This window comes from Chinchilla lanigera, unplaced genomic scaffold, assembly GCF_000276665.1.
Source record: "Chinchilla lanigera isolate Chin_1 unplaced genomic scaffold, ChiLan1.0 scaffold00005, whole genome shotgun sequence".
Taxonomy (NCBI): Eukaryota; Metazoa; Chordata; class Mammalia; order Rodentia; family Chinchillidae; genus Chinchilla; species Chinchilla lanigera.
This window is the reverse complement of record NW_004955406.1, coordinates 10,382,254-10,409,951: the sequence shown is the minus strand read 5'-3', so window position 1 is coordinate 10,409,951 and position 27,698 is coordinate 10,382,254. Positions and strand designations below refer to the sequence as shown.

The window sequence follows — 27,698 nt, the reverse complement described above, 5'->3', positions numbered from 1 at the left end:
CCCACAAACTATGGAAGAACTACAAGAGGTATAACAGGTAATGGAGCCAACAGAGAAGAAAGTGAGAAAAGAAGAAATATTTTAAGCAATATCTACTGAGAATTTTCTCAAATTAATATCAGACACAAAACCACTAATTCAAACATCTCTTGAGAACATCAAGAAGAATAAATGCTAAATACACACATACACCCTGTCCCCTCAAAACAAAATATATCAGGGCTGGGGATTTAGCTCAGTGGCACAGCGCCTGCCTGGCAAGTGCAACATCATGAGTTTGATTGCCGGTACCAGAGAAAAAAACCAAAAACCAAAAAAATGTATATGTACATATCTAGTCATATTATTTTCAAACTCCAAGAAAAACAAAAAAAAAGAAAAAAATCTTGAATGAATACAGAGGAGAAAAATATCTTATCTAGAGAAAAAAAGGAATAAGAATTACATCTGATTTCTACAGGCAAGAAAGTCACATGAAATATTTAGTGCTGAGAAGGGAAAAAAACAATTAGCCTAGAATTTTCTACCCTGCAAAATTACACTTCAGAAGTGAAGAAGAAATAAAATTTTCTCAGGTAAAAAAAAATTTGAGGAATTTGTAAAATGTTCAATAACTCTGGCCATTAGAGCAATGCAAATTAAAACTTGCAAGATATATTAGGAGAAATTCTTAGAAGAAAAATGATATAAATGAGACATTTATATATACATTAAAAAGAAAAAGTATCAAAAAGTAGCAAAAACGCAGGTAAAATAACTTATTTTTCTTATTTTTAACTGATCTAATAGGTAACAGTTTGTTCAAAATAATATCAAGGATGTCTTTAATCATGTATACACATATGTATATGTATGCTTATGCATAATAAAATAATTATGAAAGCATAAATGAGGGACTGGGGGATAGAATTAGTATTGCTTTGCTTTTGTGAAGCACTTGCCTTCCTAGTGAAGTTGTACAGTGTTGTTGAAAAGTGGATTCAGATTAGTTGAAAGTGCTTATTATAAACTCTAGGACAACTACTTTTAAAAAGTTAAAAGAAAGAAAAAGAGGATGAGAATTGATATTCAGGAGAGCAGAGAAAATAAAATCATATAAAATGTTGAATTCCAACCACCAAAGGAAGAAAAAGAGTGCAAGATAAAATAGGATCAATGAGGACAAAGAATAAAAAAGAATAATGCAGTAGGTATTAATCTGATTTTATCAATAATCACTTTAACTGTCAATAATCTAGATATATCAATTAATTATGAAGATATAAATTGAAATTTACTTAAGAAATAGACGCATCTTTATATCTAATTTGACTTCATACTATGATAGAAATTCTTGATGTATTTATAAGCACAAAGCAACATTATGAAAACACACACAGGTATATGCCCTTGTAGTCACATTCTCTACTTCAAGATCTAGATAGTTTTCATATCCAGCATATGCAAATCTGAAGCCATGATTTTACCAGGGGAAATACTTCCAGTAAATTGAGCAGTGTAATTATAACAGATAACATGGCAACTAGAAACTAATAATAGTCACACAGTTTAGCTTTAGTCCAAGAACAAATCAATTACTCAACAAATATTTATTAATACATTTAAGTCATTACCTCACCTCTTAATGCTCAAAAGTCCAAGTAGGAAAAAAAGAACTACAGATATATCAATGGTATGCCAGAGCCAGCTCATGTGTGTTCATATATGAAAGTTAATTTTAGGAATTTGGAAGTCTGTTGTTAAACACTATAATTACTACTAAAACTAAGTTTCATAAATTCACAATTTAATTATATTTAAAAAACAGGTGCAGTAATACTCAAACCATCACTTCTTATTTATTTTACTATAATTTGCTATCACTTACTTTCTCAAAATGTTTTATGTCTGTGGAACATATAAATAGTATATAATGTTGCACAACTACATATCTTTCCCCAACTCCATGTTCAAAGATGTCACCTTCAGAGTTTGAAATTGCCCAAAGGAGGAATAAATAGTTCATGAAAAACAGCAAACGTTACGAAGCAGTGACCCTCCCCACTTCCTCATCTCAACAAAATATGAAGCATTTACTGACACACCAGCACAAAGGATGATAATTAACAATCTAAAGCGGTGTGTTAAAGACCATTTGAAAGGTTTAAAATTATAGACGCTGAGGAAATTCAGGAAAGGAGGTGATAAGTGATTGTCCTCTGCAAGCCAGAGAAATCAGAACAAGAAGTCTTACAGAGGGACTAAAGAAAATGTTTAGCAGTGATGTCATCAAGAAAAGTTACCGCTGCCATAATAAACATACTAAGTCTGCATTTAGGAGGATGAAATGGCTTTTTTCTTCCTTCATAAGGAATGTCTTTCCATTATGAATTCAGTTGCCTGATGCCAATGCTAACATTATAAAAGAAATCAAGAGATTATTCTGAACAATATTGACAGGTCCTTCCTCACAGAACCTAAAATTTATTTCTTCAAAAACTCCAGAGCCGGGGCTGGAGATTTAGCTCAGCGGCAAAAGCGCCTGCCTGCCAAGCGCAAGGTCTTGAGTTCGGTTCCCGGTACCGGAGAAAAACCAAAAAAAAAAAAAAAACAAAACAAAAAAAAACTCCAGAGCCTTTCTTCTGACCTCTGTGCCTTTGCTTATCAGGTCTTGAAGACTCTGCCTCCCAGTACACCAAACTCAATGACACCAAAGTCTGGTACTTTGACCTCTTTCTTATCTTGTATTTCATCAATCTTTTCCTTGAGCTTCTTTCCTCCTTACCAACCTGTACCCTTGTTTAGTCATCTGAACTCTCACCAGCGTTCTTCTTTGCCTTACATCCCTGGTTGTTGCTTTTATGGGGGGCGGGCATCAGGAATTGAACTAGGACTTTGCTCTTGCCAGGCAGGTGCTGCACCACTGAGCTATATCCCAAACCCTCTTACGTCCCTGTCTGCACACTGCATCAATCAGAAAAATTCCAGCCCTTCTGCTGAGCAGAGCCTTAACCCTAGGCTCCTAACCCTTTTACACATTTTGATCTGCCTCCTTTCCCATTCCTCTCAGTGACTATCCCGAATCTGAACTCCTTCCACTACCCCCTGATGCCCTGTCTCCCTGTGTAATGCAAAACTCTGAGGCCTCAAGAATTCAGTGCACTTTTCAAAATTATCTACAGGCACACCAAGCTTTCCTTCTTTTCTTTTTGCTAGAGGTTGAAGGATCAAGTCCTCCTTTAGTAACCTCAGTTCCTTCTACCTTGTCCAGAATCTTGCTATATCAATTTCTCCTAGTTTCTTTTTATTTTCAATCTATAATGCTTAAGTCATTTTGGACCTGAGGAATCTTTTCTTTGGTCTACACTTCTCTCTAATGATTTTATTGCATCTTTTCTTTCCTTCACATCCTAACTTTGGGAAAGAATGCTCTGAATTCACTCTCCCCACTCTCTTGACATCACTCTTTCCCTCTATAATCCTCTCTACTAGAGCTTCTCCCTCTGCTATTCTGTGGAGTCAGAGAGCCTTGGGGCATTCCACATTACTCATCTCAGGCATAACGCCTGCTGTTCTGGCTTCTGGAAAACCAGAGTTTTCTCCCAACACCTCACTGCTGTTCTTTCTCTGCATGCTGCTTCTTGCTGTCTGGCTCTTTCTGGAGTGTTCCTTGCAGTTCTGTCCTTCACCAACTTTTTATCTCACATTTTATATTCCTCGTGGATTACATCCATCTTCTGCTGCACACTAATATTCATGGGCTGGTGAAATCCATGCTGTCTTGAATTTTTGACTTATGTATATGTGCTTATGATCTCTCTTCCTCAACCAATACCTGGACCTTGAGTCTAATCAGCGAGACAACAAATACATGATTTCCAAAGAGGATGATAAAGACCATGACATACATGTAAGAAAGGCACATGGCAGAAGGAGAAAATGCTGAGAGATTTTGAAAGTAGGACTGTAGGGGAAGAAAAATTGATGAAGGCTTCCTGACGGAGATGTGATGTGTGCTTAGTTCTGAAGAACTGGTATGAGTTAGCCAGGTTAAGTAATTGAGTGAGAGTGAAATAGATAAATGGATACATTGAAGACTGGCATTTGCAAAGTACGGAAGTGAAGAAGATGGTGAGTTCTAGAAACTGTAAGTGGTTTGGTGTTATAGGTGTGTCAAGGGGAGAGGCGTTGGGTAAGATGAGGCTAAACAGGCCAAACATGGAAGGGTTTGTACGCCATGCTATGAAGTTGGAATTTTAACCCGGAGTGTGTCAGTAGAGAAAGCCATCGAATATTTTAAACAGGAAAGTGATGAAAATATGTTCTTTTGACAGATCACTCTAGGAGCAAATTAGAGATTAGCCTAAGGAAATGCAAGTGAAAAGAAAGAGACCAATTGAGAAAAAGACATGGCAGTACCTTGGAGGAGAAAAAATGAGGATTTGAACTTAACCAGTTATAGTAGGGATGCAGAGAGGACAGATTCTTGTATAATTACAAGAATGGAGGAACTAGAGGATGAGAGGAATAAAAGAGAGGGATTTATTTTACTTTTGTATTTTGAACCATATCTACAGCATGCTTATTGCAGACTGTTCCAAGTAGTGATATAATGGCATACAGCCGACACTCCCCGTTCTCATTGAGCTCAGGTAAGAGAGACAGAGAATAAACACATAAGTAAATGACATACATTTCAGTGAACATAGGATGGGAATGATGTAAGGTTAGGGTTAGAGGTGGAGAATGACGGGTGGCAGTGCTTTGGATAGAATGGTCAGGAGAGTCCGCTAAGAGGAGACAGTGTTTGAGCAGACATCTGCATGGGCTGACCACTTCCTCAGGCAACAACCCAGAAAAACAACATTTGTGCGTCAGGTGACTACCAGCCTCCCAAGTGAGAGGACTGTTTATGGGAACTATTTACTAAGACTGTGAGTGAAAGAATAAATTTGTGCTACGACAAAGTAGTTCTAATGTCATGACTACCACTTCTGTATTAGCCCTATGGTCTTAGATATGTTACTAAAGTTATATAGACTTTGATAACATCATTGATGAATGGAAGTAGTCTTAACTTTCTTACCACACAGGATTTTGGTAGTTATCAAATAAAATGAGATGAGTGATGGTGTTTTGAAAACTATAAAATCCTGTAGCAGTTAAAAGCATTTAAACTCTTTTATGAAGAATGGATTTTTAAAGAAGACTTTAATTTCCATGTATTGTTAATAAGAAATGCTACAAGATAGAAGGAAAAGAAAGGAATTATATTTTCCTTTGGGAGGAGATGATGTTGCCAGTATTCCCTTTTTCCAAGTGTTAGGATCTGACTTCCAGTCAAGTTGTGAATGTCTGGGTTAAGTTTTAAGGTAGATATTGCTTATTTTCTTATTTTTTCTTTTTATAAATCCCACTCAGTGTAGATAATTTGTTTTTGTCTGGAAAAAGTATGCCCTGGAAATAGCACAATTATAGACACATTGAATTTTTTTCTGGTGAGGAAATCTCAAGAGCAGAGATGAACTAATCGCACTCTCATGCTCTCTCTTATTTTATATTTATCCTTGCAACCCTTCCATTCACACAAGCACACACAGATACACACACACACACACAAACACACACACAGGCAACCAATCTATTAGGTTTAATGTATATTTTTATGTTTCTTCAAAATGTATGTTTGAATGTATTTTTAATTTATGTAATGATATTGTAGGGAATTTAAATTCCTACTCTGTATATCGTTCCATAGGTTTGGTACTTAGCAGTTGTACACAATTAGATTATATAGAAGTTTTAATTTTCCAACTAACAAGAGTGTTCTGGTCTTCACGCCAAAGGGCATCTATTTTGCAGTAGTCAGGAGTTTATCTTTGAGACAAATTCTGGGCTTCCTATCTCTTGGAATTTAGTTGGTGATCTAATCAGGTGAGAGTCAGAAAACTGGGAGAGAAAGATACTAGGACAACCTCAGCAAACAGTGATCATTGATCTGTTCAGACTCTGGCTGAGCCTCTCAGCTACTTCCTCATTTAGTCACATGGGTCACGCTCTCTTTCTAAATCTAAAGGCTAAAGAGGGTTCTCAAGTGATCCAGTGCAATCATGTTTTTCCTGAACCATCCCATCCACTGGAGAGCCAGCTCAATAGAATGAGAATTGGGTTCCCTCCATTCAATATCTTCCTGTTTCTGCAATTTCCTATTATGAGTCTTAAGTTGGGCCGGATGAGACTGTCTTTATACACATACATAATTGGCCAGCTGTTAAAATAGGAACCAGCACAGCTCCCCAAAAGGCAGGAAACAAAATTCTCTTGAAAAATTTACATTTCAGAAGTGATTACCATTCTGGTTATAATTTTGTATGGAAATTTCAGCATTGGAGTTTTGTACCAGCAAGAAGATGAACATCTGTAATTAATTATGCCCTGTAGAACATGTTGGGCTGTTGTCACCCATAAACTAAACACTTAACCCTTTGGTAGCTTGACACTCTGCAAGAGATAAACAACTAAGCTACATTTACATAACAATTACTAGTTACCCATCTTCCAGGTATGATACTGGAAAGGCAATAGCACCCCTCTGGTAAAGTTGCTGTGGAGTTAGATAGACTGGAGTTAGATATCCCAGCACTCAACACCTCTATAACCACTGAACACATTACTATCAGTTCTTTCACCTGCGAATGGGAATGAATATAGTTACCTTATAGTTTTATGAAAATTACTTAACTCATGAACAGTGGCTGGTTTAATGCCTGGCACAGACACCACTCAGTATGTATTAGCCCCTTTTGCTTGTTTTTTGTTGGTGTTGTTTTGTTTTGTTTTGTTTTTTGAAACAGAGTCTTGTTATATAGTTCAGGCTGGTCCTTAACTCACTACATAGCCCAGGCTGGCCTGAACTTGCAGCAATTTTCCTGCCTCAGCCTCCTGAGTGCTGGGATTATAGGCATGCACCACCACACATGGCTGTTCTTTTTGTTTGTTCACCTAAGAACTAAGAAATACACTGAAAAGTATCGGTAAAAACAGAAATTAAGTTCTGAGGATATGAGGTAAGGTGTTATAGCCCCACACTGGTTTGGGCTTCGTGTTCTGCCATCTTATGCAGGGATTAACCAAAAATGCCCTCTCAGCCAAATCCAATGGCCTGCCAGTTTCTATAACATCAGCGAACTAAGAATGTTTTTTACATTTTAAAATGTGTATTAGTTCATTTTTATTTACTGTAAGAAATACCTGATAAATCAACTTTAAAAAAGAATGGCTTTAGTTCACTGTTTTAGAGTCCATGATTAATTGACCTTGTTGCCTTTGGTCCTATGGCCAGGTAGCACGTCAAGAGGGGTAGTACATGGTAGCACAAAGTGTTCATCTTATAGCAACCAGAAAACAAAGAGAGGAAGAAGAGGTGGCTGGGGTCTGACAGTCCTCTTCAAGGACACGCCCCCAATGATCAGCAGACTTCCCAGAAGACTTCATTTTTTTTAAGTTTCTTCCACTACAGGATAGCTCCATGGGCTGGGAAACAAGGCTTTTTATGTAATACCCCTCTGGAGGACACTTCCCCAAACCACAGCATAAAGTATGTAGATTTTGTGGGTCACTGAGGACTTAATAATTATTTATATTTTCTCTGGGCACATGGATTTACAAACAATTTAGAAATGAGCTTACTAAATATAATCCATTTAGAAGTTGGGACTAGCTTTATAAAGAAAAGTGTATACATTTTACATCTAATTTGTGTTTCCCAGGCCTGTCAGAGAGTTTGCCATGCCAAAAGGAGCAAATACTTTTTGCTACTGTGTAAAAGCGAATGTGATTATCACTGGAGGTAAGAAAAGTGAACGTTACAGGAGGGTTTTCTGCTTTCCAAACAGTACTGCTAGGAATAATCTTGAGGGAATTTAAAAATGTGTCTAAATCAAACCTGTCTGTCCTTTTCATGCGGCTTCTGGAATTGAGGGCACCCTTAGAAAAACTTTCCTCAGCCCAAGAGTAGGTGAAGTAAATTTTCTTGTATTTTACTATCTCTTCTGTTGTTTAGTTTTATCTTTAGAGTTTTAATCCATCTAGAACTTATTTTATGCATAAGAGCACATGTTCCTGTGTTTTAAAGGAAGGACGTTTAAATACCTATGTTCATTTTTCTGGAAAGAAAGTTCAAATTTTTCTGAAATGCTCAACAGGAGTCCATAACAAAAATCACGAAGACCCAACTGTTTATAGTCAAGAGAAAGAAGGGCCAATGAAAAAATCCTGAAGACTATGAACCTTCAAGGGAGAATAAGTAGGAAGAAAGTGGGAAAGGAGGGCATCTTCTGAGAGTTAGGAGAAAGATGAGACTATAAGAAGTTTCAGGAGAAGTGTAGAAAACTCAAATAGCCTTTGACATGCCGACACTGCCTGTATAATATTGGAGATTTGGCTGGGCATGGTGGCATATGCCTGTAACCCCAGCACTCGAGAGGCTGAGGCAGGAGAATCGCTATACAGCCAGCCTGGGGTACATAGAAAGACCTTGTCTCAAAAAATAATTGGAGCTTTGATATATTTTGATGGCTCTGAGCTTGGGCTCAGATCCACTTGAAGTTGTGTGGTGAGGAGGTTATTTCCTCTCTAAATCTTCCATCTCATCTGTAAGTAGAGTTCATGTTAGTGCCTGCTCTGAAGGTCCTTATAAAATTAAAGTAATTCAAATAATTACTTATTGTCTTGCACATATTAAATGCTCAATATATGTTTGATAATAATAATAATAATACTATAAAACATTAATGATAAAAACATTTCATATGATAGTAAGATTAATTGAGCTAATATACACCCAGCACATAGTAGGTTCTCAATATTAATCCAATCTATTTGAAACACATAGGCAAAAGAACTTTGGTAGATGTGGGGGGGTTATTGGAATAAATAAATCTGTGACTGCAGTTAGAAGGCTGTATAGATATCATACGTGAGAGGTCTGACATTGTAGGGATCACAGAAGAAAGAAAAGAGCCAATCTCTGAAGATATAGAAAATACTATTAAGGGTGTAGATCCATTACAGAGAAGAAGTTCAACCTGAACAACACCCTGGGTTTGTTCCCTGCATCAAAAAAGAAAAAGATGCTGTAAGTGAATGATTCATAACACGTGGGGATAGAATACTATGGGACATTAGTAAAAGAGATGAACCAGCTCAAAGTTTGGAAGGATATGGAAGAGCAGCAATTGTGTTGACAGTTACAAAGGAATTAGGAAGAGGGAATTTAGATGGGAAAAGGAGCAAACAAGAACTGTCAGGTTTGATTAAACACCCAAAAACAAATTCCTTTTAGTGATGGAAAAAGACCTGGTTGGAGATGAGGGAGAAGAGGAGCTCTAAGGACCTTCTAGGAGACCAGTGTCACCTTAGAGGAGACCAGGGACACACGGGCTTGAAAGATGCAGATAAACAGAACAGACACACAAATAAACAAGCAACAGAAGTAGTCTGAATTGGAAACAAGTCTAAAGACAAAATGAGCAAAGAAGCTTTTTAAAAACAAGAACATCTATCAAAATATTCAATAAATGTACTGTTTGGCAAGAGTTTAGAATAAAAATACTGTAAAAAAGATGAGGTATTAAATGAGCAAGTGCCACGCATCCCTTTCATATGAGTTCTTTAAATTCCTTATTCTCACACACACACAGTAGGCAATGCTGGGTTTCCTATCTAGAGTAAGCTGCTGCACCCCTGAAGTCCCTACATTGCTAAGGATAGAGACAGCTGTGCTCCTGCTTCAGGGATAGGTCATCTCCCCTGAAAATACAAAGCTGATTCTTTTTCCAAGTATACTGTGTAACATTTATATCAAAATTTGTGTTCAGCTTTAGACCTTATATAGTACTTTAAACTACCTTATGTTTCAAATGTCTAACCAAAATAATATAGGAATCTACTGGACAGCAAAAACAATAAAAACAATGTACTAGAAGCCAGAAGAACTAGGCATAGTCATAGCCTGACAACTAATAAGCTGTGTAATTTTCAACAATCATTTGAATTCTCCCTGTTGCTTGTTTTCCTTATCCAGTAAAATGAGGAAATTGAACTACATCCATTTCAAGATGCTGCTGACCCTATGGTTATAGTTTTCAAAGAACTGTGTGGTCAAAAAGAGATAAACTAAAAAGGTCTGTTGGAAAGTCTGAAACTCAGCTTGCTAATTCACTGTTAGTCAACATAAAGTTATAGCTCTGTACACTGAGAAAAGCAAAGCATTAATGGCCACAGATTTTTAAAATTCAATGAAGGAAATCAAGAATAGGAAGGAAGGTATATAGATACAAAGTCTGCAAAGTGATTATCCTGGAGTCATGAGTTAGACGGTTACCAGGTTTCCTGAAACTTGGTGGCAATGATTCTAAGAACAAACAGGAACAAACAGGAATCTGAGTTTCTAAGTACCGTGATCATCTAAAGAGCTTCCCATGGAGGTCCCAAACACACGAAGGAACAGATGCTAGAATTAGATGTTTTCAGGAAAGAAATGTGATGCTTATGTCAGCATTCTTGATCCCCGTGGCCTCTTCCAGAATTGATGATTATCTTGGCTTATCATTTGCAATAAATGACAACATTTCCTGCCCTGGACTATATATGTCAGAAGAAGATAGGGGATGTTCTAGGAGAGGAGAGGAGGATGCATAGTATGGTGGAGATAAAACGCCAAACATGGCTGTAACAGTCAGTTTTCCATTACTGTGACAAAATACCTGAAATAATCAACTTAAGAGAAAGAAAGGCTTATCTTGACTCACTTCTGTTGCTTCAGCCCTGTGGTAGCACAGTCCATCAATGTGGGAGCACATGGCATAGAAGGGCTGTTCCCTTCATGGCAGCCAGAGAACAAAGATAGAGATGCAGGAAGGAGCGGGGTTCCAACATCCCCTCCAAGAACATGCAATGTTCCAGTGACCTAACTTCTTCCAAACAGGGCAGGGCCTACCTTTTAAAGATTCCACCACCACCCAGTAGCACCACACCCTGGAGACCAAGCCTTTAAACACATGGGTCTTTGGGGGGCATTTACATTTCAAACTACAGCAATGCCCACAGCAATAATCTGTTCACATACCACTGCATACCTTTCGTTAAGTAAAAATATCAGCCTTTCCTTATGCTTCTGCCCACGCCATTCACACAAAGCCTTTAGAAAAGCAGCACTTACATGTATGGCTAAAGTGAGGCTTGATTTCTAAAATATGATTGTCACATGATGCTGTCATATTAATCTTAACCAGCTCCTTTGGACAACCATTTGTTCTCACACAAAAGAGTACAACTTTAAGAATACCAGTTTCAATACACTTTTTAATCTTAATACTTTCATCATTGGGGGGAAATTATTTTGTAAAGTTCTTGGATTTAAATTATTTCAGCGTTATGGTTCAAGTTATTTGGCTCATTAACCTCAGGGTTCGTTATACTGTAAAATCCTAACTTACAGCTCTGAAAACTTACTAATTATAAGTTTTCTAGTTTTCATGAAGACAATCATACATTTAGCAGCATGACTAACAAGCAGCTAATACTTTTCACCATGCATAATTTATTAACTTGTCACAGTTATGGAGCCTCTATTAGTAAAAAATGCAAATTCTCAATAACAGAAAACACATTTTTCCCAGGAGAATACTCTTGTTGATTAGCAACTCAGCTAAGCACATGCTAAATGTACAGTATGTACCAGCTGGTGACACAAAATATTCAGTAAAAGCTGCTTTGCTAAGCGTGCTTGAATGTGTTAAATGTGAAGGGGCTTTTGATAAGCCTGAAAAGCAGTTTTGGTAGGGGAGAAAAAAGGACAAGGTATTTGCAAAAAAAAAAAAAAATTCATGTTTCTTGAGCATTATTTTGGTGACCATCAAGAATATTTTACTCATTGCTGTCTCCACTAATTATTTCAAGAATCCAGCTCCTTATGTGAAAGGTTCAGTGTGTGAGAACAATTTTCTGCTATCCAAGATAACTTGGAGGCTCTGCAAGTGTTTTCTTCTTGATAAGTTTCATTCAATGAGGGGCTGGGGATTTAGCTCAACGGCAAAGCGCCTGCCTGGCAAGCGCAAGATCATGAGTTCGGTTCCCGGTACCGGAGAAAAACCAAAAAAAAAAGTTTCATTCAATGAATAGTTTCTACACAGTACAATCAACGAGGCTCCATTAACCTTAAAAGTACCAGGTTGTATTCCTAACCTTCAAGAATTTGAAGTCTCATAGTACAGATAAGATAAGTTTATGGGTGGCTATAATATACAGTGTGAGTCAATAGGTGATGAGGACAAGCATCACAACAGTAATATAGATGAAATACTGGAGGCATTGAGAGCTTGGTATAATGTCCCTTTCTGCCCATTCTGGTTTTGAAAAGCCACCACACAGACTATGTAAAAGCTCCATTAACAGCAATGGGAGCAGGCAAAGCTGGATGACATCTGCCAGTAAGTAGTGAGCCTCTAGAAGACTTGAGTTTCCTTCACGCTGCAGTTTAAGAGACATAGAGATGTGTCCGATGAAAGTATGCTATTGCATTTTTTTCTTGAGACACACAAGCTATCAGTTTCCTTCTGAGAATAGCCTAGCCTCACCTTCCAGGAGTGATTAGGCCCACTGTGGGGAAGGCCTCAGCCAGCACGGCCCAACACTATCTGTGGGCCTGAGGCTTAGGGTCCTGAGCATACCTCAGTAGTGTGCGACTTCTTGGCAATTGCCTGTGAAAAGCAAATGCAGGCAAGATGCTGAAGTATTGGAAGTACCTAGTCTGAAGCATGTAACTAAAAACCTGAAAGCATTCTCATTGTGCATAATGTGAGGTTGCCCTCTGCTCTCACTGTAGTAACCTGCTTTCCAGAGCAAAAAAAAATCATAAAACTTTTCAGAGCTGGAAGATCATAATTTTAAAAATGAAAAACCTGAGGCCCCATAAAGAAAACAATTTGCCACAAGTCACTCAGCGCCTCAGCTGGCAGAGGTAAGGTGGAGTCACTTGTCCTTGTCTCAGCCTCTGTTCTTCCTAGAGCACTGTAATCTGCCTCATTCAGAGGTCCTCTCTCTCGCTCTTGCTTTTCTCTGTGAACTGAGCCAGCTCATGTCATCAGCAGTGATGCACTTGGATCAAGTGACTCACCAAGTCAGATAAGCAGTTGCTAAGAGAAAGAAAATCCTATATCTGATGAGTGGCTTTATCTAAATCCTGCTTAGTAAAAAGCGAAAAAAATCAAATGGAAAATAGCAAAGAAAGAGGGAATGAACCATTTTACTTATGAAGTCCCATCCTCAGATTTGATACCTCCTACGAATATTTATTTTCCTTCTGTATAGTTCATGCTTGCCTTATCGCTATTACTGGATTATACACATTCAAAAGCAGGCAGCATGCTTCATGGATGTGTGTGTGTGTGTGTGTGTGAGTGTGTGTGCGTGTGTGCACAAGGATTTAGAATACTACTACTAATAATAATGGTAATAGTAGCACTGTAGTAGTAGTAATGCTCAGCTTACAGTCTTGGGACTGTTCAGTTATACCTGTGTGTTTGCACTTATTCTCAAAATAAAACTATGGCAAAGGTTCACTTTTCCCACCATAGAGGTAATGCAACTCAGACATTGTGAGGCAAAGCAACTTATTCAAGTTCATAGAGCTAGTAGTGAAAGAGCCAAGTTTCAAAGCAAAACAGACTTACTCAAAATATGTACTATTGTTTCATGAGTGGCTCTACTAACTGATTCATTTACTTGGCAAACATGAATCAAACACTATTTGTCAAGCATTGCCACAAATGAGAAATACAGCACTCATTAGATAAACAATAAGCAGATATGAACAACCATAGTTGAATAGGATTTGTACTATAAAAGAAATCTGATGAAAACATCCTGTGAACACATTACGAGCCTTAAGTCCACCAGGGTCTGGAATGGGTGGTTAGAGAAGGCACTGGAGAGGAAATCTTGGAATTAATTCTAAAAGAATATGTTTTAGCATTCTGGAAAAGTAGACTTTGGCAAGGACAATATGTAGAGTTTCTTTGGATTGTTAGTACCTAACAGAATACTAGCATATAATAATTTCTGAAGAGGCCTGGGGGGATTTAGCTCAGTGGCACAGTGCCTCCCTGGCAAGCCCAAGGTTGTGAGTTCGATTCCTGGTACCGGAAAAAAAAAAAATTTTCTCAAGAAATGTTTGTTCTTGACATTGATAAGGTTAGCATGAAGTCTTAAATTGAAGTAATATCCCACTTACTCCTTTATTATAGTTCTGAAAATAGCTTGATTCCTCTTTTAATCAGCTTGAGCTTCCAGAACAAAGTATCATAGGCTGAGTGGCTTAAACAATAGAAATATATTTTCTTGCAGCTCTGGAGAGTAGAAGTTAAAGAGCAAGGTGTCAGCATGGTCAGTTCCCAAGGACAGCTGTCCTCTTCACTTGTAGGTGGCCTTCTGCTTGCTGTATCTCCACATGGTGAGGGAAGGGAACAAGCTCTCTGGTTCCTATTTTTGTCAGGCACTGGTCCCTCCATGACTGTCCCCCCAACCTCATCTAAACCAAGTTGTCTCCCAAAGGCCTCATCTCCAAACACCATCACACTGAATGTGACAGCTTCAACATGTGAATTTTAAGGAGATACAATTCAGTCCCAAGCAGTGGCTTGAAAAATGGAAACCGAGAATCAGCTATACCATTTGTTTTTCCAACCTGCTTCTTCTCATCTCCAAATCTGAGAGCCTCAGAAATAAAACAGGTGATTTTTTTCCGAAGGAGTTAGATGAACATTGAACAAAGATGCCTTTTGTTGAGATTCATGCTTTTCCCTCCGTCAGCACTTGATAGCTAGACCTGTGAGGTGTGATTCATCACCCCAGCATTCAAAGCCAGAAATTGTTCAATGAATGTTAGTTGAATTCTTACGATAGGTTACACAATAGAGTTACCACACTACATAAGAAAAAGTTCTTCCTTCAAACCACTTAAACTCTAAAAGAAGATCCAGACAAAAGAATTTAATAGTAAAAGATGATAAATATGGGAGGCACATTAGCCGGGCACTGAGTTTAAAGCGTATGAGGATATTCTTAGCCATTATCTGACATGAAAGATAGATCGAGAGAGTAAGAAAAAGGCAGAGAAAATATTATGTTCCTTTTTCTTGGGGCCAAACAGAATAATCAGAAGTACAGAGACATCTGTATCTATCACACTTGGCTGGCTTACCAATGTCCAATTACAAAGTCACCTGGTTGTCACCCCATATTTTGTTGGCTCTTTCAGTGGATTAGTCTATTTATACAAAAAACAGTATGTATCACCAAGCAGATCCTGTGGATGTCCAAATACATGCTACCAGATGAATTAAAATAATTACACTGAATTTTAGGGTTTTTATATGTATATGTAAATTGTGGCTCTTAATACCTTAGGTTATACATTAATCATAGCTTAGATTATAAGCTATTATAGAACCTTGCTTAGTAAGCTAACATTCCCTCATAATTAAGGTGCTTGTTTGGAATGTTAGAACTATAGTATTTCTAAGTAGATTCCATTTTCTGATGTCATTCTGAACAAATCATATTTAAATACCTAAATCAAATTAAATCATTTAATGAATCATTTAACTAAACTCATGTAATCTTTGGGAGTTCATTTCTTGTGATGTTAGAGTTCTAGAATATATAATTTCTAGGGTTCCCCCACTTGAAATTCTTTGATATGTTTATGACTCAACTTTCAGGATGACATTTAATGAGTTATTTGTGAAATAGAAAACGTAATATTTTTAAAATAGTCTATTTCATATACTATTACAAGTGGTATAGATTACTTTTTAAAAATATAAATAGTTTACAACTATGGATTCCTTCAAATAATGTAGGCTGATGTAACAAATAAACTCCAAAGTGTAAATGACTCAAACACAAGGGAAGTTTTTTCTTTTCAGTCATGTGAAATCTAAAATAAACTCTTGTAGTTCACTGACTAAAAGTTAGCAATTTGACCACATCTAATTGCAAGGTATCCTGGGAAAGAAATACTCTAGCTATGTACTCTTTCTGGGGTTGAGGAGACAACTAGTCAAGCTTTGTCATAAAACTGAATGCATGCATGAGTGTGTGTATGTGTGTATACACACATGACCATAGATTTCTGATTGAATTTTCACTTTTAATGTCATTAAAATGCCAACAGATCTCTGGCAAAGGATGTGGTCATATAGTTCACAGAAGAAGAAGATAAAATTAGCAGACATAGTTCAGTACAAGCTGTAATCCAAGCACTCAGAAGGCTGAGGCAAGAAGATCACAAGTTCGAGTCCAGCCTGGGTAACATAGCAAGTTCAAGATCAGAATGGATTACATTTGTCTCAAAAAAAAAAAAAAAAAAAAACAGCAGAACAAAATTAGCCTGATCTGATCATTACATTTTGCATACATGTATTGAAATATCACATTATATCCCATAAATATGTACAATTAGTATACACAAATTAAAAATGAAAATACATTTTAAGAAGGAAACTGAAATTACAACTAAAATTATAGTTATAAAAGCCTGGGCCCTTGGTTTTCTATAAACATAAACAAGAAATGATGGGCGTGTTGTGCACACCTGTAGTCCCCAGCTCCCCTACAGGCTGCGGCAGGAAGATTGCTTGAATGCAGGAGTTAAAGGCTAGTGTAGGCACAGAGTAACACCCTCATCTCAAAAAATGGGTTTAAAATATATCTAGAAGCATGTATAATTAGTATTTTAAAAGTTAACAACATTGCCTAAAGGAGTGGAGTGAAGCTAGGAATCATGGGAAACAGAAGACATTTTTAAATAAAAATTATATTATTCTATACTGTTTAAACCTTTTACCATGTAGCATGATGATTGTAATAATTTAAAGAATCTGTGGTATGATATTACTTATGTAGAAATTATATGTGCTTATGGAAATGTGTTTGAAGGGAAGACAGAAAAATAAAAACAGTTGATTTGTTTCCAGTGATGGAAATTTTGTGCAGTTTTCCTATTCCCTTGATTTCTTTTATTATTATAATGTTTGCATAATTTAAGAATGTGAAATCTAAAGAACAGCTGCCTTAAATACTTTTTGGAAGTAAATAAAGTATAAATAATACATTAATGCATGAAGGAGTAGGGTAGTATTGAATCGAGAAAAGTACTCATAAAATATTTATGAGAATTCACATTTGTATGCCTAAATACAAACATCACAAAGCAACTGGTACAAAAAGCAGCAGATCCCCCACAAGGCAAGTCCCTCAGCAGGGCAATCACAGAATGCGGGCCACAGAACTGGTTGTGATTTAGAAGAAGCATAAGGATAGGATTGAAAGGGGTCCTTTTTAAACTCTGGCCAGTTGAGAAAATAATCTTTGGCTGTGCTCCTCTTTAGGAGAAGATAAAGTCCTCCGGCTGTGGCACCCCTACATCAGCACCAAGCCTGTGGGGAAGCTGGTGGGACACATGTTCAGCATCACCGAAATCGTGACCAATGAAAAAGATCAGCACATCATCAGCCTTTCCTCTGCAAAGGTAACCGCGACAACAACAAAAACCAATGAAATCATTTTTTTTCCAATCAACTATTGGAAGACTCAGGAGCACATATAAATTTTCACTGAAAGAACTGTCAGTCACTAAGAGAAATGCTGTTAGAATGGAGGAAGGCATGATGAGCTTTTGTCCTCTGTTTCTATTGATTCTAATTTATAAGAAAGGACATATTTAAAGATAAGTATATTGGGGATGAATCCAATATTATCCTCAGGAGCGAAATATAAGAAGCTTCCCAGCATAGATAAGAACATCATCATTAGGGAGAGAGAAAAACAAGAATTTCTGTCCCTGTTGTTATACAATAGTGTTTCAAATGTTCTGGCCAATGTAATATAATAAGGAAAATTTGTTATAAATATTAGAAATGAGAAGACTGAATTACTAGATTTGCAAATAATGTGATTGCTTGAAAAATTCAATCAAATCAGTTTAACTTTTGAGGAAGGATAAGTACAATAACGTAGGTGGTCAAAATAGCAATTTACAAAAATAATTTCTATATAAGAACAATAACTAGTGAGGGGAAAATGGTCAAAGAAATACCATTTACAATTGCAAAATATATGAAATACCTAGAAATAACCTTAACAAGCAATATTCACTATTAATGTCAAGGTCATTATGAAGTTTAACTGAGACCCTTTTATTTAAAAACATAAACAGGCTGAGGATATAGCTCAGGGCATAAGCACCTGCCTGGCAAGCTCAAGGTCATGAGTTTGATCCCCGGTTCTGCAAAATAAAATAAAATAAAATAAAATAAAATAAAAACATAAACAGAGACACATTGTTTTCATATATGGGAATATTGCATTCCAAGAGATACTCTTCATAAAATTAATCTATATATTTAATACTATGCAGGATTATTTAAGCATCAGTTTTTCAAGTTTAAAGTTAGTGTTAAAGATATTGATATACAAGAATACCACACAAACTTTCAAAGATTTAATTATGAGCTGACACTATCAGATATTAAAACAAATTATAAAGTCATAATAAAATAGAGCAGAATAGTCACACTTATGAAAGAAAAGAGACAACACAGGAACTGGTAAAATATATGTGTCAATTTTGTATAAGACAAAAATAGCATTTCAAATTTGTGAACAAAGGATGATTTATTCAATAAATATTTGAAAATCTGATTAATCATATGTATAGCTTATGTGTATGAAGGATTGTAGTCAGATCTTCACTTCATAAAATATGCAACAAAATACATTCCATATGAGTTAATGATAAGATCATAGAAATTCTGGAATTTTCTGGAAGAAAACATAGGTGACTATTCATATAGATTTAAGGTAATTCCTAGACATAGCACCTATGGCTATTGGAAAGATAAATATGACTACACAAACACCGAAACTTTCTGTAAACTATAATAATTGTCATCATTTATCAAATGCTTACCAAGTGTTAAGCACTTGCTAAGTATTTTACATACCAATTCATTTGATACTACTAATAACCCTATACATTTATTACTACTATTTTACAGAACTAGATAAATGAGACCTAAGTAATTTGTATGAGGCTATGGGCTACCTTGTGGCTGGGTGTAGCCAAACCCTTAGCTGCTTTCAGCTCAGACTGCCTCCCTCTACTCACTAACAAGGCTACAGGCAGAAACAGAGCAACCAAAACCCCAATAAAAATGAAAGAAACCGGAATAATATCCTTAAACAAATACAACTTTGGCAAGTGGGTAGGAAACAAAAGGAAGGAGGGGAGGTGGAAGGAGAAAGATTTAAATACACAGGCCTGCAGATCTTCTGCAAAAGGAAGGGGACCAAGAGACAAAGGGAGAGTGAGGGAGGGGAGAGGAAGGGGTGAAAAAGAATTGTGCTGTGTTACTAACACGCGCCACCTCCCCAGGAGAAATGTAATCATTATGTACTGCAAACATGAACAAATTTTAAAAATTGAAAAATTGAAAAAAAAACTCAGTCATGTTTACATAGTGCTGGGTAGGGGTAAAAAGGAAAATGAAATGGCAAAAGGGTGGTATAATATCTTAATCCACTTCTCAAGAGTTTCTTAATAGTTGATTGTTAAAATAAAAATTATCATATTTTATGTCATGTTGCTCAATATATACAACAGAAATAGACAATTATATTTAAAAGGCAGGGTGGGTAAAGGGATACAAATGAAAATAAGGTTCCCACACTTCATTCCATGTGGTAAAGAACAGTCATGTAAATGGTGCACAGCCTGTGAAAGAAGAAATGCAGAGTGCACCAGCCCCCTTATCCTCTTATCCTAGAGGGATCCTTCCAAGTCACACGGGATGCCTGATGTCAGGAGTGCACCAAACCTGCATATACTGTTTGTTCCTATACATGTACACCTAGTGAGGTTTAATTTATAAATTTGGCCCAGTAAGAGATTAATAAATATAATTAACAATGACTAATTACCATAATGAAATTGCCAGCATCCCTATTCTTGGAGTCATTAAGTAAAGGATTACTGAGACATAGCACTGTGATGCCATCACAGTCAATCTGATGACCATGATGAAGTGCTGAATGGTGTACAGTGTGGGCACGCTGTGCCAAGGGAGGATTCACATGTGGGCAGGACAGAGGAGTTGGTGGGACACATGTTCTCATGGTGCTCAGAACGGTGCATGATTTTAGACATATGAATTGTTTGCTTCTGGAATTTTCCACTTAATATTTTCAGACCACACATGCCCATTTGTAAACCATAGGTAAAGGAAACTGCAGAAAGCACACCATAGATAAGGGAGTATACTGTATTGTCATTTCAACAGGGAAATAAAATGAGGCTCAAGACGCTTTGATTGCCCGAATGTAATCTTTTGTACATAAAGGGTACCTATTTTTATGACCTATGAGTAAATTCTAAGTCAGTGGGATCTTTAAATCAAAAAGTTTATTCTACTTTTCCCCCTTTTAAAAAGAAAATTAGAATTCATCTGGAAGCCATCTAAAACAGGATTATGATAAGGTTTACATAACTGTCTGAAAACTAATAGAATCTTAAGATGGATAAATTTTATGGTATATGTATTACATATCGGTATTACTACTGAAAAAAAGAGGTACTTAGTGTGACATGCTAAAAGAATAAAATTCAAGAGAAAAAAACTTTTGATTTAGTAAGTTATGGTGTCTGCTTATTCATAATAGAAATGTAATATAGACACAACACTATATAAATAAATAGCAATACAAAAATATCTCAACAACATATCATGTGAAATATAATGAAACAAGTTGTAATATAATCAACCCATTAAAAATACATATTTGTCTTGTCTATCTTATATTCTCAGGGATGATTAACAGCAAGGTATTTTGGTAGTAACCTGTGTGGCAGGATTGTGCCAGACTAAAAGTATATTTCATCTCTTACCTATTGCTAGGAAAATTTTCATTGTTTTCTATAGAGAAACTTTTCAGTTTTAAAAATGATAATGGAAAGACAGGATTTTGAGACACTAAAACTAAATGTGACAAAGTGACCCTAGGAGTCTCCTCTAGAAAACTGAAAGATAAAATATCTTTATAGCAAAAATTGAGGCCATTCATGCTCAGAGATGAAGAGACTGAACAGATAACCTTTCCAATTTCTTTTAAACATAATGTGTGTGTTAAGACGATGTTTGTTCAACCATCCTACCAGCTCCACTTGGGAAGTTAATATTTTCCACTCAGTTTCTTCCTTTGTAAAATATCAGCATGCTTAGCCCAGAGGGTTGTGATAGAGACAAGATGAAAGAATCTATTTGGCTATGCAGCAAGTGCTTATTCCTTGAGTGTCTACTTAAACGTCAGGTACTGTTTTGGGTTCTAGAGACAGAAAATCCAACAAACTGTCCTGAGGAAACTTACACCCTCCTAGGTCAAGAGAGAAACAAGCAAAGTAACAAATACATAAGAAAACAGTGGTAAGGACTGTAAAAATTCGAAAGCACAGTAGTGTGAAGTGCTTGCATATAATCTCTGAAAAGGAAACATCAAACCAGAAGCCAGAAGGGCCAGAGGAACCAGCTCCCTGAAGACCTGGGAAAGAGGAAGTGAGTCAGGAAGGACCATGCAGGCCATGAAGCACCGTGAGTCCGCTGAAGCTATCTTTGTTATCATTACTGCTATTATCCATTGCAACCAAAGCGACACATAGGCTTTGTAACATGTAACAGCCCTTCAAATTAATTTACATAAAGTAGCTTTCATTGCTCTAAACTTTCATAAGTCTCAGTTTTTGTGTAGAAACTATGCGACTTCTTGAGCTCTTAGGCAGATTTTTATCTTGCCTCCTGGTTTTGCAGTATCTCTATGAGGATATTATTTTTTCTTCAAACTGCTAAAACTGTATCCTTTCTAGGTGCTAAAATGATATGTCTAGTCACAGAGTTCAAGTGTTGAACAGCTATGCCACATCTCCTGCTCCAGAAGAACTGACAAATGTTGAAAAACAAGGAGACAAATATAAACTTCACTTACTTTCACTTCATTGGCAAAACCAGTGGGCACAATGATTGGTGACCTTCTCTTGCACAGCTTTAGCTACCGGGAGGCTGATTTTTTTTTCCTATGAAGAGGAGAAATAGAAATGGTTTGATGATTTACAACAGATTTCAAATGGGCGTAGAAGTTGCTATTTTTCTTAAATTTTCACTTTAGAAGTGCTACGTAGGAACCTGAGAAAAGGCAAAGCTGACTAGATTGTGGTGTGCCTCAGAGCAAGAAGCCGTCTTTATCATAGGTTCCAGTTAGATAAGGTCAGAGCAAACCCAATAGTTTGTCAGCCTGGCCTGGAGATTGGCTGGGCTTCGTTTATCCATGACCATAGCTAAAATTTTCTCACAGATGAAGATTATGCTACTGTCTCACCCTAAGCAACACGGCTAAGAAAATTACCTCCAGAATCAGGCAAGCTAAATCTAAGTGCCAGCTCTGAAAATTACTAGTTGTGACCTTGGGCAAGTCATTTTGAGATCAGTGAAGAGGATAACTTGAGTATCTTCCTCATAAGGATTAAATGAGATAATGAGATGGATACCACAAGGTAAGAAGGAAACTACTCCACACAACCCAGGAAACAATGATAACATCATGCAAAAACTCTGCAAAGAGACAGAAAGGAATTCTAAGTGCAGTGTGCCAATGAGGAAAGAAAAGCATCCCCATGGAGAGTTTGAATGCAAGCAGACAGGACCGAATTTTAGAGGTTGTTTCAGTGTCTTGAAGATTTTAAAGGGACATAGATTGAAGCCATGCTAAGGATGAAGATGACAACAGGAAAATGGGATGGAAAGGTGTTTGGAGGAGATAGAAGATCTGAATTTTAAGACATATTTAGAACTGTCTTTAGCCAATTTAATGCTTTGCCTCTGAATTCATTTATTTTCTGGTATTAATGCTGTCAATGCTATATTTTTGTCTGCATTTTCTTGCTAAATATTTGCTATGATTTTACTCCAATCCTTTAGTATGCTTAGATTTACATTTGACTCTTGTCAGCCTCTCTTTGATGCAATTTCAATAATCAAATAAGGAAAGGAACAGTTAATGCTTAAAATTTTTTATATTTTGACCAGTTTTGCATGCCTATATCTAGTAATCTGAGCAACTGATTTGAAAACAACAATATGCAATAGGACAACCATTGGTGAATTCCTACCATCTTGTCTAGTGAAACTCTGTATTGTCTGTAATGTTTTATTTAATGATTATTTTTTATTCTCTTTAATGGTTTGAACAATCTTCCATTCTTACATCTGGTAATCTGAGCAATGTAGTTGAAGATAACAGTATGTAATATAACAAGCACTGTTAATTCCTATCATTTTGTTTTGAAACCCTGTATCATTTTTAATGTTCTTGCTTTATTTTGTTTATGTCTGTGATGTTGGTATGTTGCTATTGTTCTTTTTTTACTACTCTCTTTAAAATAAAAGAAAAAATAATCAAATAAGTACTTCCATTCATTTGTATGGGAAAATACTCATACATTGTAAAGTGAAAATAACAAGATGTGTATATATATATATATATATATATATATATATCTTATGTGGTCCTTTCTATATGCCCTAATGCAAAGCAAAATATCTGAATTATTATATGCCAAAAGTTAGTAGTGAAATCTCCCTATATCTTTAAGTTTATTGCCCTTTTTGCCCATCTTAATGTTCTCATTGTCTGAAATAATGAATGTTTGTGTGTGTATATTATTTGTGTCACACATACACCAAAATCCTAAAATAGACACAATAAAAGAACTTAGTGGGGAAAAATGAGTTTATGCAAATCAAGCATATGACACAGTACCTGGTATATAACCGGTCTGCAATAAATATTAGCAATTATCAAGAAGGCATGCTCTCTTCCCTCTCCAGTAGTGGTGGTGAGGCTTGCGTGGATCTATCCACACTTGTGCTGAGCTTTCTTTGTGCCACACAGGTAGAGATTATGGGTGTGGTCCATGATGTAGAATAAGTCATGGTTATCTTTTTAAAAATTCCAATGTATCATATGGTACACATTCATCTATACTCTTATCTTGAAGACTAAACATCAAGTCTATGTGATAGTTAGATGAATCTTCTCCCCCTGAGCTCCTGATCCCACCTTCATAACTTATACCTCAGTCTTTTGCATTTACCATCTCTCTCTTCATTTCCACCAGCCCCAAACAAGCAGATTCTCTTCTTGCTAAATCAAATCCTTCCTCTTTGTTCTTAATCTGAACGCTGCCCCATGAAGAGCCTCATGTCATCAACCCTGCTTCTCTTCTTACACTCGTTGTGTTGGTCTTCAAAATTCTTTTCCTCAATTACAAATTAAGTTCTAATTTATTTTTTAAGATATTCTGCAAATCTAAAGCTGCAATTCTTTTTTAATTCAAATCTTTTTCTGACGTATGACTTGTCTCTAGTAGTTATTAGTATCATTGTTTTATAGTGAGCAGTGATCCAACTTCAAAGTCACTTTGGATCGTTCTGCCTCCCCAACCCCTACCACTGATCAATCTCTAAGCTTTTGAAATGCATCCCATATCACTCACCTCATTCTCTTAAAATGGTTATGAGAAACTCCCAGTTGAAGGCATGTCTCAGAAGGTACCTGTGCCCTCCTATCTTCTGTCCTTTCCTTCTCCAAACGATCTGTGGTGGGTTGACAACTGGTGGTCAGCTTGTAACACCCAGCTGAACTGAACCAGCATGGTGCTGGGTGTGGGAGGCCCACCTGAGGATTGTTGCCAGTGGCATAAAAGGGAGAACTGGAGAAGAAGGGAAGCTATAGGGAGCTGTTGGTTTTCGTGAAGGAGCTTGTCATGCTGGCTTTCCTGATGAACTTTGCTGTTCTCATGGACAGAGGAGCTTGGGACTTTGTTGTCGCAGAGAATGGCTGTGGTTCACTTTGGGGGAGCTCTGGTCCTGATGGTGCACTACTGTTTAGTCTCCTAGAGAAGCTTGTCATGCTGGCTTTCCTGATATAGACTCAGCTGTTCTCATCTTGGGAGGAGCTTGGGATTTCGATGTCTCTGAGAATGGCTGTGATATCTTTCATGGAGAGCTCTGGTTCCTACTTTGAGCATTGTTTCCTGTCTCCAGTACAGATCCCTCAGCCTGCTGGCATAGATCCTTCATCCTGCTGGCAGACTTTCTAGCTTCCACCGCTGATCTTTGGGCCTTCCCAATGCAGATCTGTGAAACAAACCTACATGAGACATTGTTGGGGGCTTTTGGCCTCCAGTTGCACTAGTTGGGGGGCACTGTTATGGGCTCTAGGTTTCAGCTGGACTCATGCAGGACAGTACCATGGGATCCAGGCCGTCAGCTGGATGATTCTTTGGTCTTTAGTGTGTAGACAGATTTCCCGCACTCTTTTTGTATATGACTCTTTGGGTGACTATTATAAAATAATTCTATAAATTGTGTCCTGTATTGTTCCCCTTGTGAACCCTGGCTACAATGCCATCCCAGAATTTTACTGTCACATTAATCCTCCTCCAACCCACTTATAACTTTTCAGTGCCTTCTTACATATTTGAAAAGCACTTCATGCCTTACAAATAATATCCAAGTTCTCTTTTCCAGTTTTTAAGATTCTCCGTGGTTTAGAACCAGAATGCCTTCAGCTCTATTTTACTTGCTCATCTTCAGATGTTCTAAGCTGCATCAAACTCTTCCCCAAAGGCTGTGCTTTCCCACCTTTGTCCACACTATCTGTCCTCCCATTCCTAGCTATTTTGTCTCCCTCTTCCTCCCTTTATTTTTGAGTTTGTTTTTGACACAAGATCTCACAATGTAGTCCAGGCTGACTTCAAAATTATGATCCTCTGCCTCAGTCTCCTGAGTGCTGGGATTACAGGTGTGTGTCACCACACCTGACTATAGCTACCCTCTAAATCCAAGTGAAATATATGCTTCAGGAAGTCTTCACTAAAAGAAAGATGGAGTTTTTGTCTTTTTGGTGGAGAAATGTATGCTCTTATGATACACTCAGGAACAGAAAGAAAAGCTGACTTTAAAATATGTTCTCTTTTAGTTGTGTAAATAAGGGATCTTTCCTTGGTTTAGTTTCTTGATCTCTTGGTATAGGATTACTTTCTTCGATGTAAGTTCAAGATCAGTGTGTATGTGTTTGTTTTTCCTTACTTTTAAAGTAACTGGAAACGTCCATGATGGAAAGCCTGGTTTCACTTTTTCCAGTAGTTTGCCACCCCCTTTGTTCTGCTTGTTTGAACACACCTGCAGAATGGTGATCTTTGGGGAAAACTGTGATCCCATTGTTCAAGTGTAAGAGATATTTGTCTCAAAACTTTTTTCACAACAGTTTGTGCTCATATTGTTTGATCAATTATGCATGCCTATATCATGTAATCTGAGCAACTACTTTGACAGTAACAATATGCAATGTATTAACCAGTGTTAATCTCCTTTTATCTTGTTTTGAAATTCTGTATCATTGTTTTTATAGTTTTTCTCTTTAAAATAAAAAAAATTAAAAACTTTTTTCAGAGTGGCTATAGGAAAAGTTTCTGGGGAAGACAAATATATTCTGGGAGATTTTAGCTCATAAAATGTGAATGGCCATTTGGAAAGAAAAGATACAAAGTAGAAAGAGGGGACGATGGCACATGATTTCAGATCCAGTACCCCATGGGCAATGCTTTGCTGCTTTTCCTTTACCTTACCAACCCAGGATGGCTCACTGGCAACCTTCAAAAGAAGACCTGTGTTGATTCTGAACTGGAAGAGCTGATGCCCCACAAAAAGAGTGGGAAACTAGGCCCTACATGCTTCTTACTCTTGTTAATGTCTACTATTCTCTATTTTGTAAGATGAAACTTTACTGTTATTGAACATTTGCTTAAGATGAACTATGCTATTTCTGATTTTTGTCCTTAGAGATCTTTCTTTGTAGTTTATATTGTGTTTAAAAGTCTTTATAATACTATTTTATTCTGCAGACTTCCTCCTTACCATCTTACCAGCTTAAAGATCCCTCAGACCCTTTGCACCTACACTCACATATTTATACATACACACACACACACACAAACACATACACACATTCTTTACAACCTGCTAAGATAACCATCTGGATATTCTGTTGACAGTGCCCTTCATTTCTTATAAAATGTGGTTCCCCAAAACAGCCAGCATCGTTCCTTGATTAGCCAGCTGGATGTGTCTCAGGGCTACCCTCTTAGGAAACCTGACTTCCTACTATGTTAATATGGGTCAAACCCTGGCAAGTGCCCAGTATTCCATCAGACCCTGTGCCTGTATGCATTTTCATATAATCTCTGTCTAAAGGAACTGCTATGGTTTCCATCTGAAATCTCCCCACCCCCCACAGAGGCTCATACATTGAAGGTTTGGCCCACGTGTAACAGCGTTCAGGACTGGAGCTTTTGGGGAGTGATTATATGATGAGGGTGCTCAACTCATCAACAGATTAATCTGTTAGTGAGTTCATAACTTAATATTGGGATATTGGGAAATGATGCAAACTTTACAAAATGGGATCTAGCTGAAGGAAGTAGGTCACTGGGGCCAAGTCCTTAAAGAGTACATTCTCTCTCTCTCTCTCTCTCTCTCTCTCTCTCT

The 27,698-nt window shown here is 37.1% G+C and overlaps 1 protein-coding gene across 1 annotated transcript in view; it reads left to right on the top strand.

Annotated features, from left to right (window-relative positions):
- Wdr64 (WD repeat domain 64) overlaps positions 1–27,698 on the top strand; it is a gene marked incomplete in the record, with an annotated part of 121,404 nt that overhangs the window by 29,126 nt on the left and 64,580 nt on the right. Inside the window, 2 exon segments of the mRNA XM_013520508.1 lie at positions 7,749–7,828; positions 17,433–17,572. Coding sequence (XP_013375962.1) covers positions 7,749–7,828; positions 17,433–17,572 — 220 coding nt within the window.